This window comes from Anastrepha ludens, chromosome 6, assembly GCF_028408465.1.
Source record: "Anastrepha ludens isolate Willacy chromosome 6, idAnaLude1.1, whole genome shotgun sequence".
NCBI lineage: Eukaryota > Metazoa > Arthropoda > Insecta > Diptera > Tephritidae > Anastrepha > Anastrepha ludens.
In genome coordinates, this window is record NC_071502.1 from 65,393,841 (window position 1) to 65,410,304 (window position 16,464).

General features: G+C 37.2%; 1 protein-coding gene across 1 annotated transcript in view; it reads right to left on the reverse strand.

Annotated features, from left to right (window-relative positions):
* Nucleotides 1-3,919: 3,919 nt before the first annotated feature.
* Nucleotides 3,920-16,464, reverse strand: part of LOC128868540 (ubiquitin carboxyl-terminal hydrolase 31) — a 62,726-nt gene continuing 50,181 nt past the window's right edge. The window contains exons 2-7 of the mRNA XM_054110743.1: nt 15,927-16,127; nt 11,560-11,694; nt 11,362-11,496; nt 6,069-8,091; nt 4,919-6,012; nt 3,920-4,855 (exon numbers count right to left, since the gene is read on the reverse strand). Of these exons, the coding sequence (XP_053966718.1) occupies nt 4,805-4,855; nt 4,919-6,012; nt 6,069-8,091; nt 11,362-11,496; nt 11,560-11,694; nt 15,927-16,127 (3,639 nt within the window). The 3' untranslated portion in view covers nt 3,920-4,804. The remainder of the gene's footprint in view (nt 4,856-4,918; nt 6,013-6,068; nt 8,092-11,361; nt 11,497-11,559; nt 11,695-15,926; nt 16,128-16,464) is intronic.

Genomic DNA, 16,464 nt, shown 5'->3' on the forward strand with positions numbered 1-16,464 from the left:
CCAAGGCGATGTGAAAAGCATTTTGCTTTAAAATTGAATAATTGCTTCTCCTTCGCATTAAAATACCAACCCGGTCCTATACCCTACCAAGGGATTCATTTGAACGTTATTCCATAAAAGTATATGGGTAATGTTTTATGGCGCTACAACAAATAAAATAAAATTAATGTATTTAGTTTTATAAATTGTGAGCTAAATGTGACTAAATTGCAGCGTCTATCAAGCAGAAGTTCTAGCTACAAAAGAACTAGTTATTTATCTAAATACGCATGCACCAAAACTACTATAAATATATTCTCGGATAGCCAGGCGGCCATTAAATCAATGAATGCGGCTATACTAAGATTAAAGGTTGCACAGGAATTCCCAGCAGTCCTAAATTATATTACCATCGTATTCAAGTTCAGCCTTATTTGGATTCTGGGGCACGGAGATATTGAGGGAAATTGTAAACCCGATGAGCTAGTTAGGAAAGGTACGAGTAGTGACCTGCTCAGTGATAAAAGTGCCATTGGGATACGTATGGACACGAGCAAACTAATAATCAAATACAAAATTATCCAAGAGACCAATAGATCATGGAAAGGTAGAGGTACACGCTAAGCTACTAAGACCGCAATAAGAAAAGTACAAAGGAACTGCTTAGCCTCTCAAGACAGGATGTCTTGAAGGTGGTGGCTTTTATAACCGATCATTGGCTATCTGGCAGGTATTCCTTGAGGCTAGGAGTTTTCTCACACGAATATTGTACAAGTTGTAGAGATGAGGAAGAGGAAGAAAAATAAACAGTTAAGCACTTGCTTTGCAATTGTTCAACCTTAGGCCAAAATCAGAACAGGTATCTAGCTAAATTTTAATTCAATTCTCTAACGAACGACAAATCCGTTTCATAAGAGCCACAAAATGGTTCCACGAAGTAAATGAGGTTCCCGTGTAACACAGTGGTATCACAACGGACCTGTAACGTCTAATGGTGTTCACACTCACCAACGTAAACGTACGTTCCATGTCAGCTTACACTAAAACCTTATGAGAGCCCCATGTAAATGAAGAATCACCACCGTTCCGTTCCGTGACATCGTAGATCGTTTACGTGGGTAAATGAAACATTTTGGCTTGTTTCGTAGAAACGTCTTGCTGATTGCTCTCTCACCACACAGTGTTGCCAAGCAGTATATTTCGAAATCATTTACAAAATAAACTTGAAAAAATTTTAACTTTTATTAGAATAACTTAAAAACAATGTTTGAATAATGTTATAGTTATAGATAAATGAACTATTTGCATTTGTTCGTTTCTGGCTTTGGTTTATTAAACAATGAAAAATTGTAACTGATAACGCGGATGTACCGTATTCGTCAATGGTATGAGCATTGGTTGTGTTGATTTTTGGCGTTTATCACTGACACGAGCTAAATTTTGTTAAGCGCATGTGCCATATTCACTCAGAGCCGAATAACGATCTGCTACGTAGAACACCTCTTAAAATCACTATGTATACATTGTATCAGTAAAATATTGATACTTTGTAAAGTTATGCTTTGCAACCCTTAGAATATTAAAAATTAAGTACAAATATCTTATAATGAGCAATATAATTTCAAAACTTACTTTTCTTCGTTCTCCGCAATTTTTTCCATTTTCCTCCTATGTTGCGTATGTATATATGTACATATTGCATCAGCTTTTTTATAGGGCTGTCACAAAGGGCCGCTTGTGTCCGTTGCGGCAATGGATTTGGCTGGTGTGACGTGTAGTACGTGCCGTGGTGCCATAATGAAAGTATTGGCGAATATAAACAAAGAAAAAAAAACAGATGTTCTTGTTGTGAAAGCCAATGTCATATCTGCTTATACAGGTTTTTTTAGTTGTGTAATATATTATCAAATTAATGCTTAACGGTGGGTGCGACCACAACTTGGAGATGGGGACGCACAAATCCTTTTTTAGGATAACTTGGTTAAGCATAGCCTTTATTCTACTCTTTCAAGCTTTTATCGAAAAGATAAGGGTGCATTCGAATTGACTCAATTCATTCAAATCCCATTTATTTTCTGCATTTAATTTGATGTAATAAAAAACCCTCCCGATAAAAATTTATGCGATAAAGTATTGTTCGTTTTCAAATAACTGTCATTTTCGCCGCACTTGCCGTACAGTAAAAGTAGAAAGTTGCCAATTTTTGTGCATTCCGGCGTGGCGTACGGCACTTCTGTGGCGCTTTCGACTCAAAATCGCATAATTTATTGGGCTGCCAGTCAAATTCATTTTCGCAACGGACCCCTTGTGACGTGCATATTACTGATGCTTTGGTGACGTGAACATCAACGATACTTTTCGGAACACGAAACATCGTCAAGGGTATCAGGGTTACGCTTAGGAACATGTTACTTTGTTCGAACATAAAGCAAAAGGCGTTTTGGAAAATGCCCTTGTATGTCGGTGTAAAACCTTTCTGAAGTTCCTTTATTTTCAGACAATCATACGAATTATGAGTTGTAAAAATATGTATAGTGGTCTCATACAAAAATCCCAACTTTACTAATTTTTCTGTATGGTTTATTTATAAAGATTGTGGTGTATAAAGATGGTAACACAATTTTGTAATTTGGCTTGTAATTTCATGTTTATTTCGAATTCATCTCACCTTAAATAGATTTTATCATTTTCAACAACTTTTTATTTTAGATAAATAAAGATATATGAATACATTAATATTATTTATTACTTATTTGCTTTCATGTTATAAACAAAATTTAGTCAAAGTCTTTAATATTTTTATGTTTATTTAATATACTTATATGCTTCGTCATATATATTTGATTTCAATTTAAAATCTACTTGAAGTATTACATTTGGTTTTTAGCTTATTGCAAGGTGCTAAGTTACGTATACATAGACATGTGTATGTATCAATAATAATACACATATAATATAATAATTACACAGTATTTCGTTTCGTTCGTACAAACAGTTATTGCATTTTTGCGTCATTTTGAGTAAAATCTAAAGTAAATGAGGCTAATTTAGTTGTTTTGAATATCAAATTAAAACCTAAAAATATGTTGCACATAAAATGCATTGTGACTGCCGAATAATGTATGTTTGTATTAAGAGCAGATGCATACATATGCAAGTGTTCATTGCTGGAATATTCATTTCTCTAATTAAATATTTAAATTATGATGCAAAAATCAAAAAAAATATTTTCAACGCTTGTAGACACACAAACATTTAGATATATGTAATTGAGCCTATACTTAGTTGAGAGACAGAGGAAAAAAATGCAAAAAGTGTACAAGCGTTTTAAATAATATACATAGGTAAGCTGAAAAAAATTTAATTCAGATTGATTCAAAAGCAACATGGTTTGCACTACGCTTCGTACTAATGGAAAGGCATTTCTTGTTTCCCCTGACAGCTGAATCTAAGTTACCGAACGACCAACATTTACATTACCCCAAATACTGTCATTTCAGTATATATATATATATATATATATATAATTGGCGCTTACACCCTTTTTGGGTGTTTGGCCGAGCTCCTCTTCCTATTTGTGCGTCTTGATGTTGTTCCACAAATGGAGAGACCTAAAGTTTCAAGCCGACTACGAAAGGCAGATATTTTTTATGAGGAGCTTTTTTATGGCAAAAATACACTCGGAGGTTTGCCATTGCCTGCCGAGGGACGACCGCTATTAGAAAAATGTTTTTCTTAATTTTAGTATTTCACCGAGATTCGAACCTATGTTCTCTCTCTGAATTCCGAATGGTACTCACGCACAAACCATTCGGCTATAGCGGCCGCCGTCATTTCAGTAGAATTGCGTAAAATTGATTGGGGTGTATTCTATACTGTTACAATAACAAAAGCTAATATATTTTCTTACGCCTGTCGTTGGGTCTAAAAACAAACCAAGCAAAGTGACCATTTCTATTTTATTTATATCCGTGAACTGTATCGCAATGATATTGCTTCAATAGTCTTAAACTCGACTTTACATAATAAATAATTCCAACATATTTCCATAAATTTAGCTTACAGCACTAAATAATGTTATGGTTGCAAATATAATTGTACCCTTACATACGTAATTAACATGATCACGTGCTTACATAAATATGTATATCATGTTTCATTTCCCAATGCTAAGCATGCATGTCTGGATGCACCTGCTAATACATATTTCACTATATTCCACGTTTTACTCCTACTTATCTACCACTTAAGATAAATTCACATGTAGCAACTGTCATTTTATTTGCACAGCTCCTTGTACTGGCCAATAAGTTAATGTAAAATGTACCAACAATCAAAATGCCAACCTCTAATAACTCATTCCTCTAGCTTTTTAAGCCTGTATTTAACATGTATTTCTTACAATAATTTACATCTCTGCGCACTCGAATCACATTCACTGGTAATTTGTAAATTGCTATCGATAATTCATTTTACAGTTATCTGCCTCTAAATGGGTATCATGTGTCGCATTCATACGACATTTGTTTGTACGTCATTTATTGCCCCTAAAGACAGCAAGTGTCTATAGAATACCACATGCATACACATCAAATACATACATACACGTATATAATTTATATAAATTTGGTCACTATGCTCTTAAATTTTAAAATAATTTACTCCTTTGTAAATCGTTCAGTTGGGTTTTATATAAATTCAATGGTGAAAACACTAAAGAACTCTTTTGCTGAACCTTTCATTTTCTTATCCTTATTCAGATATCTGTATATTTGTATCATCAACGGTAATATATAATTCTCAAAGCTCATGGCAGAGCGACTTCTCAGTTTTTGGGCGAGACCGTTATGAGTTTGTGTGGCGTTACTGGCGAAATCTGTGAGGAAGAAGATATATTTATTAGCTTACTTGCAAATATTAGTTATTTTAATAAACCTACCCAAAGTGAACGACTGCCCATGAACGAATCGTCGTCATCTTCGATTAAACTGTGGTGATGGTGATGATTCTGCTGGTCGATAAATATCAGCGTGTCTTTACTGCATGTATTGGTCGAATTGCGCAACATCGACGACAGCGTTTCGCTGCATTCGCGCAATTTGCAATTAGAGCTTGTGGAGAATGAATGTCTTAAATTAAGTCCATGCACATGCTGATGACTGTTCGCTTGCGTTCCACTCTCCAGTGCTGAAACACTCGAACGACTGCCGTTCCATGGCTGATGACGTGACAAGTGGAATTCGTGTGCTGTATGCGCAGCCACAGCGGCACTAATAATACTGCTACTGTTGCTCTTTAGACTACTGGAGAGCAATACTTCCTTGTAGTTGTTACTCGCTGTGGCCGAAGTGGTGGTGAAGCCGTTGAACTTGTTTTGCAACGTCGAAGCACCATGTATGGACACGGCCAGTGAGTGTGGAGAGGAGTGTGATGACAACGAAGAACTGGAGGAAGAAGTTGAGGAATTACGCCCGCGGTCGCCATTGATACCAGCCGGAACAGTCGGCTTGGGAATGACATACGTGGCGGGACTTTTCGGTTTACCAGTTCTTTCGGGACGCTTGATACTTGAGTTTCGATTTGGCAATGTTGGGTTATCTGTAGCATAGCCATTGGTTAATACTGAATTTGTTGAGCCGCCAGCAGATGTTTTTGAAGGTGTCACTGAAACTGCTGCCACCGTCGCTGACAACGCTTTGGTAGTTGATAAGGGTGATAATTGCGATTTAGCAACAGACACTCCATTACTGACAGGTTGTACTATTGTTGCTTGAGACTGGCTTTCATCAATGTGGCAATCTTCGTCCATAACGAAGATCTGATTGTCGCCAACGCTGTCTTTTGTCATACTTAATGGCAATGTTTCAACGGCTTTTCCTGTGCTATCGGATTTTAATGTGTGTATAACGGAATCCTTTCTGTCATCAGCAGCATCGATAGCAGCAGCAGAATTTGAAGCGGCAAAGTCGAATACTTCGATATCGACTGAAATCGTTTCATTCTTCACAACCACTGGTGAGGCATCTGTTTTTACTGTAAATAAAAATGTTTGAGAAAAGTTATGTTAGTATTTACACAACTGGACTTACCTTCTCCGACTGCGTCCTTTTCATGTATAGCTTCTTTCAATTTTGGTATATCGACTGATTTTTCTTCGGGCTTTCCTGGTATTGTTTCGATTGCGGCTGCGGTCGCGACAACAACAACATCTTTTCTATCAGCAGTTATATCTTCTTCGACTAGTTTTTCTTCCGAATCCTTTATCTTCTCAACCACTGCCATTGGTGGTGGTGCAATTCGTGATACCCAGTGATCACCAGAATTGGAACTAGAACCGGAACATTCAGCTACGTCTCCAGTACGACGCTGGTAAAATAACATATAAGCCTCATTGTTAATTATCTCATCCTCGATGGATTCGTTGGGTACTTTAGAAACCCGTTGATCGTCAAATTTGTACCACTGTCGGTCATAGGGGTTTTTACATGCGGCAGTGTAGTGGCCCGTCTCGAGCGTATCACCCTGATGGTAGCACACAGCGTACAAGTCGTAACGTGTCTCCCTGTTGTCTCGGGAACTAAGTGTGGAAGATCGGGAATCCCCTGAACGCGTCTTCCTCCAAGGACTTGGCCTAGAATATGAGCCCATATCCATTGCAGTAGCGGTGTTTAGAGTTGAGCGCGGTCTCTCTTCGTCATCCCCGCCGCGTACTATATGCGGCGACATATCGAATGCGTTCAGCGGAAATTTCACCATGGTGGTAAGTTTAGCTGCATTTGCGCCCTTTTCATGGTGTTGGCGGAATCGCTTGAAATGCACGACCAATATGTCGGGCAGTGACCATAGACCGAGCGTCTTCACAACCGGCAAATATTGCTGACAATGCGGGCAGCGCCAAGCATCTTCGGCACTCAATGTTTCCGCCTTGGTATAGTGCTCAAGACATTGCTCTAAAGTAAGTACTGAAGTGTCACTCGCCATTTTAAGTTTACGATCGTCGAGTAAACGCGCCACACTTTCGTCTTCCACCACCTTATCACTGAGATCCACAAAATAATCTTCTGGCTCAGGCCACTCAAGCAACAACTTTATATGTGGCGGTCCAGCCTCAGCCGAGAGCACTGATAAAGCCAAATCGATCATCTCCGTTAGCAGTGGATGTTCAACGTTCTGTAGATATGTGTCGGGATCTGCAGATGGATCTTGCAGACGCATTTGAAACATATCATGGAGCGATTGGGTAAACGAGAAAACTTCAGGTTTTAACAATGGCGACATTTCGCGCAGAAGGCGCTTTTGTAAATCGGCATAAGAACAATCTCGAGCTGTTAGCAAGCTGAATGGCATACCAAACCGTTCCACCGTATATACAAGACCGTTGCCGTTCGCTGGCTCGTTGCCATCATTTACGACTTTACGCTTGCGCACATTCGCCACCAACAAAAGTAGCTCTGCGGTAGTGCTGGCAGAAGGCGACGTGTTCGTAACCTTGGCGTTGGTATTTGCATTGGCAGTATTGCTAGAAGCATTGATTTTACTTGCTTCTGTTGATGTAGAATTTGCTTCCGCACTGGGGTTGGAATTAGAGTTGTTGCTGGTGCGAATTGTGTCGCTCTTTTCGGTGACGGCAGTTGTTGATACCGTTGACGAAACTGTCGCGATCTTTATCTCGGGTACCTCTATACAATAAATCGATTCAACACCACACAGCGTTGCAACCGGCTGGGAGTCGTAGAAGACGCGCGTAAAACCTTCTTTGTTGATGTCTGCTAGCACCATGCGCTTTCCCTGAATGCCAGTGTCGGCTTGCAATTGATCGCGTAGGGCAACAATGGGCGAACCAGTAGGCACAGTAATACCGATCTTTACTTGGCGTGGTTCTCGTTGTAGATAGACCACAGTAACGAAAATCGTCTGTTGCATCAACTGTGGCAGTTGCACCGAAATGCAATGGAACGGATCGAAAGTGTTGGACTGTTTTTTACAACGTGGGCATGTGAGCGACGAACGGAATTGTGCCTGGAACACCGCTTGTACAAAGGAGTTGTTGCAGCGAATGTGATTGGCTAGCGTTTCTGCGGCGATTATCTCATCAGGACGACCGTAAGAGTTCTAAAAGTGGAAACATATAAAAATTAAACATACGAAAACGAAAAAGTGGTTGTTATATGCTTTCTTTTTTCTTTAAAGAGCAATGTTTACTCAAACTAAACTTACAGAAGTTCTCCCGATTCTTACGAATTAAAAAAAAAAACGTAGTTTATTATTCGATTTTTTTGTATTCACAAAGATTCAAAGCTTTTAATTCGAGGAGCGGGTTTCCAATTTCTAAAATTTTTAAAATCCAGCTTATGGTCATTGAAATGCCTCTATCTATCGATTGCCTTGAGCCTTTCGCAAAAATTTAAAGCTATTATTGAAAGTTCGCTTTTTCCAAAAAGGCATCACTGTTTCGTTGTGAATTTGAAAGCCCCCTTATATTAAGCTGCGTTATTGGTTGCACAGATTCGATATTTTAATAAAGTGTAATTTTGCGTCCACTAAAATAAGTACTTTGCCGTTTACTCGTGCATTTTAACGAAGTAAGTGAAAAATATAGAACGTAACGTAAGTAGCGAATAAGATGGTTGATTTATAACTAAAAAATAATTTGAATTTCTTTCAAGAATGGGTCGTGCTCAGCATTGCACAGTTGCGGAACGGAGGTTTGTTATCAATCTTTGAAAACAAAAAAAAAACGTTCGAATTTACCGCTGAGTCACTTGGTCCAAAATTTTTGTTGTAAATGCCCTTAAGCCAAAAAATCCCCAGAACGACGTGGTGGTAAACGAAACGACTTGCAATACTGATAATTTAATTGTGACTCTTGCCAAGACGGGTCCTTTCAAAGTCATCAAAGGCCATTGCATATTAAATCAATAATTTAGAATCAACGAGAACTGTACGGCGTTAAAAAAATAAGGAACAGTTTTGCTCAAGAAAACAAGCCATGGTGTGGACCAGAGGGTACGAAAAAATGGTATAGCATACTTTGGAGCGATAAAACAAACATATGTACATATGTAAATGTATTTAGAAATGCTGCTGGGCGAAATGTCAGGCATCCTAAAAGACAATAGTTCTCTTGGTCAGTTTTTTTTTAAATAAAATCAATTATCTTCTGAACGCATTATTTGTGAGGGGTACGTAAAGTTGTCTGTGCATTTTGTACTTTCATAGAAATGATCGTTAAACAAATTGCGCAACATCAACCTATAACCATCAATTTGTCTTCCATATTGTTACTTATTTACATACATACGTGTACATGTATGTATGTACATATATATGAAAGCAATAATTGCTAAATAGATATGCACGCGTTTTTTAGAATACATAAAAATCGCCATGAGATGCTCCTTGATCAAAAACTTTCGTAAGTTATTTCACAATTACTCGCTGCCGCTGTCAGCGACGCTGCCCCCATCTTTTAGCTTATCTTATCTATACAAGACGCTAAGTAAATAGTAGTTTTCCACTTTGCAAAAATGATAATAATTCAAGAGCACGCGTAGCCATGGCAAACTCGATTTACATGCATACGTCTATGCATGTGTAGGTAAGAGTATAAGTATGCACTGTCGCAAAAAAAATATTTTTAATAAACATACTTCAACAATAATTTGTTTTTGTTTACATAAGCAGCCAGTGCAATATTACAGTAGAACCTTTTCTTTACTCTTGCCATCGCATACTTTCTTTTTGTTCGTTTCGTTTTGTCCAATGCCCAATTTACAATGAATGTAAATAAGAATTGTAAAATTAACTGCCACATTCTGCCTGGTTGCCAACTATTGGCTAGCCACTAGTGCATTTGATGAGCTACAATTACGTCGCAATTTCCTCAACAATAAAAAAATTCCACGTGTACATTTGTCTACACTATATACATATGTATGTATGCATGTAAATCGGCAAAACATTTGTTGCAAACTTATTTTAACTATAATTAATAATTAGATAAGATGCAGAGTACTGAGAATGCTTGCCTAAGTCTTAAAAGAGTAGCTGGATAAAAGTGGAAATTTCTTATTTTTTCCGACTAATAAAGAAGTTTGAAAGACTTGTAATGTAAAACGTGCATAATTGCAAAAAGATATCATTTATCAATATTTACAAGAGAAAATGTTGCAGGTAACGGAAGTACGTACTAGTAATTTTTGGTTGAGTTGTTTTTGAACTTCGAAAAACTTATTTCAAATTCGTATTCAGCGATCCCAAAAAACCCCGAGTAAAGAGTTTCACGTTAATTCGATGAATTAAAAGAAAATTTACTATTACCGAATTTGGCTATAGAATCTATGCAGAACCAGTTTATATTTTTGCCTTAAGACATTTGCGATGATAGATTAAGAGATTTGAGTGTTTCCCCCATGCAATAGTCCTCTAAAGTTTATCAATCTTTCGACTCTTGTTAGTTATAGAAAAATGTTGGGAATAATAATTATGATTAAACTGTTGTTGTTGTTTTAGTATAACCATTCCCAATACATGTAAGGGGAGTGCTGCTCGAGGACAATCCTTGGTCATATATAAATCATGGTCGGTCCGGTAACATAGAACCGACTGTCGTGGGAACACAACTGTGATTAAGCTGTTCACAAGGACGTTTTCCAGCCCCTCTCTTCTGGCAGAAGTCAGCCTTAATATTTCCTCTACCTCTAAGCCTCTTTTTTGTAAAACCATATAGAACTTCGATCCCTTAATTCTCAAACTTTTAATTCTCATTTCAGGACTTTTGATCTGGCCTGCTTTTTACCATCAAGAAAACGCTACTATCTTCTCTTCATAAATGATGGACGATGATATATTTCAAGCTTTTAATCCAGCTGATAATTTTTTTTCTATAGCTAAATATTTTTAAATCTCGACAAGTAACAAATTCCTGCCGTTTTTTGTCTAGCACCCAAACAAAATTAATTTTACTTAATGCGGACTGCGTGATAAACTGTTCACTAGACATACATAGATAGTCTAGTGGCAGCCCTTGGTCATTCCGGTAACATAGAACCGGCTGGCATGGGAATGCGGCTGCGTCCGTCATGTCGGTTGTTCGATAAGAGGGTAATCGTTGGGTTTGAAGTACATTTGAACCCGAGAACCAACGAATGGTAATGACGTACAAATCCACTCCACTACGGTTGCGGCGAAGTTTTTGGACAGATATAATTTCGACTAGTTTCGTTATAGTTTTAAGTAATTCGAGGAACAAGCGAAAAGACCAAAACATTAAAATAAATCCTCTCTGTTATGTCATTACGACTCGCATAGATCAAATGTATACATTGCTAACAGCAAAATCAATTTTTGTACTAAACTGCGTTATATAGTATTAATAAGTACCTTTACGCTTTTGTAACGTCGCTTCGTAGCCGTATTCAGGTCCTCGTGCACCTTGTCCAGCAGCCAGAATAGAAATTCTTGAGCATCGTGTTGTGTTGAGCTACGAAATTGTGAACCATAGCGATCGACAACAGCCTGAAAGAAAGCGGCACCACATTTGCATTAATATGAAATATTTGAAGACACAAATTGACTCACCTTAAAACTGGTGCTGTGATCGCTCTCATTCTTGCATGTCCACAAAGCTTTCAGCACATTGGCTAATTGTTCGGTTAACTCTCCTTTAGTGCCAAATTTGCGTGAATTGATTTTGTTGCGTCGCTTTAAGTCAGCCTTAAAAGGAAAACAATAAACAGACATACATAAGTATTCTTAGATCTACAAATATGAAGTAATAAATGATTCAACAAACAATAAATATGTATGTGTGTGTGCATGTGCGCACTCACCAGCAAAGCGCTCTACCCACAATTTATACTCAAAAGATTCTGCGACGATATGCATAGTTTATTCAAAAATAATAATTTCAACTTTTGTTGGTGGGGTCCCCAAAATAAAAAAATTGTTAAAAATTAATATTTATCTCGTTTTATCTTAAGTTTTCTTTTATTCTAGGCATAATTTTTTGGAAGTTTGTGAAGATAAATTCAAATAGGAGATTAAATAATATGAATCTATAAACATTTTATACCGAATTTACGTAACACGATTTTTTCTCATGGGAATTCAATTGTAGTTTTCAAAGCTTTGGTTGCACGGGTAAATACAGGGTGGCTCTTTTTAAGTTATCTGTTCCATTTTTGTTTTAATTTGCAGATTGATCTTTAAAATTTATTAAAATGGATAACTGGGACACGCAAACAAGAATTTGGATAGTCCGCCGCTATCACGCACTGGAGTCCGTAGTTTTGGTTCAGAGAGAGTACAGGTGGATGTTTGGCGGCGATCCCCCGAGCAGATGGACCATAATGAGACTGGTGAATAATTTTGCTGAGCAAGGAACAGTCGCAAGAAGGCCTTATCATCGAAACCCACCAGTTCGGACGGAGGAAACGATCGCTGCTGTCGCTGCAGCTATACAAAGCAATCCAAGGATTTCAACAAGAAGCTTATCTGCTCAACTTGGTGTCAGCCGACAGTCTTTGCAAACAATAATGCACAAAGATTTAGACTTATTTCCCTACAAAATTCAAATGGTTAACAAACTGAATGCAGCAGACTTGCCGATTCGCTTGGAATTTTGCCAGAAGATCCTGCAAATGGTGGAAGAAGACCAAAACATGTTAAACTGCCTTTTCATGTCTGATGAGGCCCATTTCGATTTAAACGGCAATGTGAACAAACAAAATTGTCGAATATGGAGTACTTCTAACCCACAGATACTCCACGAGACGGAATTGCATCCTCTTCGCGTGACAGTGTGGTGTGCGGTTTCTTCACGCTGTATTGTCGGGCCTTATTTTTTTGAAGAAAATGGTCACACCGTTACGGTTACTGGAGACCGTTATTTGAAAATGCTGAAAGAATTTTTCTATCCAGAACTACGCCGAAAGAGAATTCCTTTCAACTCTGTGTGGTTTCAACAAGATGGGGCAACGTCTCACATAGCCCAGACTGTTATGACAGAGTTGTGACGAAAATTTCCCAATAAACTGATTTCAAGAAACTCCGAATTTCGTTGGCCCCCCAGGTCGCCTGACCTTACTGCATCTGACTTTTTCTTGTGGGGTTTATGTAAACAAGAAGTTTATAAAACAAAGCCAACAAATTTGGATGAACTAAAACAATCCATTCGGGCAACAATTGCGGCTATTCCTGTCGCAACTCTCAAAGCAGCAATGAACAACTTTTTACTAAGATGCCGCACTTGTGTCAACGAGCATGGGGGGCATTTAAATTCGATTATTTTTAAAACTATTGTAGTTAAGCTACATTTAATAAAATTTAATGACCTTCAACTTGAAAAAAAAATAAATGAATTCCATACACTAAAAAAAAAGTTATTTGAGTTTCTTAAAGTATCAAAATTCATCAGCCACCCTGTATTATATAAAAACATACTTACTTCCAATTTTTTTTATCACAATTTTCACAAAATTTCTGTGTATGCAATTTCGAAGCCCTTTCAATTTTGGTTTAATATTGTGGTTAACTAAAATATTGGTTTATTAAAATGTTTGCCTGTTTGTTTTAATTTCTCTTAAAAATTTGAAATTTTTATAACACCTTTTACTTTTTATATGATGTTTTTTGTAGAATGAACTTTTTTTCTAAAAAATTAATGCAAATTAAAACAACAATAAAGTAGTCAAAATTGGTCAAGATATCGCGTTTCAAATTAGCTGTCAACGGGTGTATGTATTGAATTTTAATTCTCTCTTAAGTAGTCTACATTGCAATAAGTTTTTCTTTAATATAAACATGTTTACGTAATAAATACATTTATTATACGTTTCATTAAAACGTATTGAAGCTAATTTTTCGAATTGAGTATAATAATTTGGCCACCAGCTGTAACTAAAATATGATATGTACTTAAGTAATGCCACAAGTTCTATTACAAGATTTTCAAAGCAGTAGGCTTTTGAATTTTAAGTATATTAGAATGTTCACGTTATCCCATTTCTTGTGATTGCATTACAAAAGTGCGAAATTATTGGACTTCAGACATTCACTTTACTAAAAAAAACACCCGGTATAGGCAGATTGTCTGTGAATCGTACTATAAATCTTAGAATCGTGTCAAGTTGGGGACAGATATAAAAGCTGTGAAGGAACGAATTCGCCACATACGAATGCACGAACAAGAGCTGTCTGTTAGATGGCTAAATGACAGTCTACATTATTGTTTACAAGCGCGCGGAAGCATTTAGCCGATAGTAAACTCGAAAAAAGAAAATCAGTAATGGATTTCAAACGTGATAGTGTGACTTCATTATATTTGGCTGGAAAATCACAACCAGCGATTGTTCGTGAGCTCGAGCATCTTAAAGTAAATAAAATTTTTGTTTATCGCACCATTACTTTTTACAATGATACTGGTAACATCACGAAACGTAATGGAGGTGGTCATCAAAAACTGTAACGTCACGTGAAATGATTCAAAAAGTGAAGAAGCGACTTGAGAGAAATCTCCGACGAAGTGCCAATCAAATGGCGAAAGAACTGAAAATGTCTGAGCGTAGCATCCGCCGCATACTGAAAAATAATCTCAAAGTGAAGCCTTACAAGACCCAAAAGGCGTATGATCTCACACCAAAGCAGCAACAAGTCAGACTTGAAGAGCGAAGGAGTTGCTTCGCTTGGCCAAAAGCGATCAATTTCCGAACATTGCGTTTTCTCACGAGAAAATTTTTCAAATTGAGCAATTCGCAAACTCCCAAAAGGGACCGGCTTATTTGACCGACTGTTCATACGAGAATTTGATTCATCGATTGGTCCCTACAAGGCAGCACCCGTCACAGGTAATAGTTTTAATCGAGCCTGGCATCAAGATAAATGAGAAATATTATTGGGAAAGTATTCTGGATGTTGCTTTGAAGCCGTGGGCAGACAAACATTTCGGTGGCAGACTATGGACGTTTCAACAGTACTCGGCACGGTCTCACAAAGCTCGAGTGAACCAAGAATGGCTCAAAAACAACGTTCCGAACTTCATAACGTCCACACAATGGCTCTCAAATTCACCAGACGCGAATTCGATGGATTATTCTCTTTGGGCCATTTTGGAGAGCAAGGTCCAAACTAAAAGATTCACCAGTCTCGAGGCGCTGAAAAAAGTTATTGTCCGCGAGTGGGCCAAAAAATCTCCAAGTCACGTTCAAGCAGCTTGCGATTCGTTTCTGGACCGTCTCAAGGAAATATTCAAGGCAAAATGTAGTCATATCGAGCAAAAGTGAGTTGATCTTAATTTTGTATTATTTTCACACATTTTTTACTTTGATTTGAATAAAAGTAATTTTCCAAACTCAATTTATGGCCTTTTTAATTAGTTACACTTCGAGTGCCGGACCCTGTACAACAGTCGGACCGTTGAAGAGCGTATAAAAGTAAAATGCGATAATTTTGAATATTTTTTAGTTATACTCGTACTACAACAATATTAATAAATGAAAAAAAGTTTAAATGAAATGGCAATGAAATCTAAAAACTCTTTCTTTAAATTTTTACACCAATAAGAAGTTGCAAGACAACTTCTAGCATGACCTATGTACTACTCATATATTCTGACTGGGTCACAAATGGAGTTACATCTTTTTCATAATTAAACGTTATAAAAACGATTTGGCGAATTTTAAGCGATCGAAGGATTTTTTAAATACTAACTGTGAATTGTTTATAAGCAACCGCTCTTAGCTCTTACTCATAAGTGAATTCTATTTTTTCAAATGGAATTCCACCAGCTTTATAATAATAAATTCATATAATACTAATGAACTAATAAAATATAAGCTTAAGTAAAACACGATATAGCTGCATTATTTTTACGACTATTGAGAACTTAAGCTTTCTTTGCTGCTGAGTGTAGCGAGTTTTCTGGTTCACCATATTCAATTTACACTCACCTTATACTGATCCAAAACAAAATATTCCGCCAGTATGTCAGTGTGACTGAGACACTGCAGCACTGCATTCATAAAACATGTATTACCGTGATTCTTGAGCCCCATGACGCCAGGTGTCAGATCGGCAGGCCACTGGTAGTTACCGATGGGTGGCACGCGATCGGCGGTTGCAGACATGGATACAGTAGCATTCTTATTCGCCTATATATAGTGTAATAGAAAGGAAGGAAATAATTAAAACAATTTGTTAAACATATGGTAAATTATAAATTTATTTCTATTGAGCTTAATTTAAGAATGAACTGAGCACACGTTACACTAGAACCAGCAACTTTGAACCGGGAATTCGCAATGATTGTGAATAGGAACCGGTTCGCGTTTCTGGCCAATGCTAAACAATTATGAAATAATGAACGAAATGTGTGTATGTATATTATATAATTTAAATAATAGCAGCGCCGCATATTTCGAAGTTTTGAGTATTTATATTATTTATTTTTCTTTCGTTTTTATTTTTATAAAAATGTGGTTCCTACTA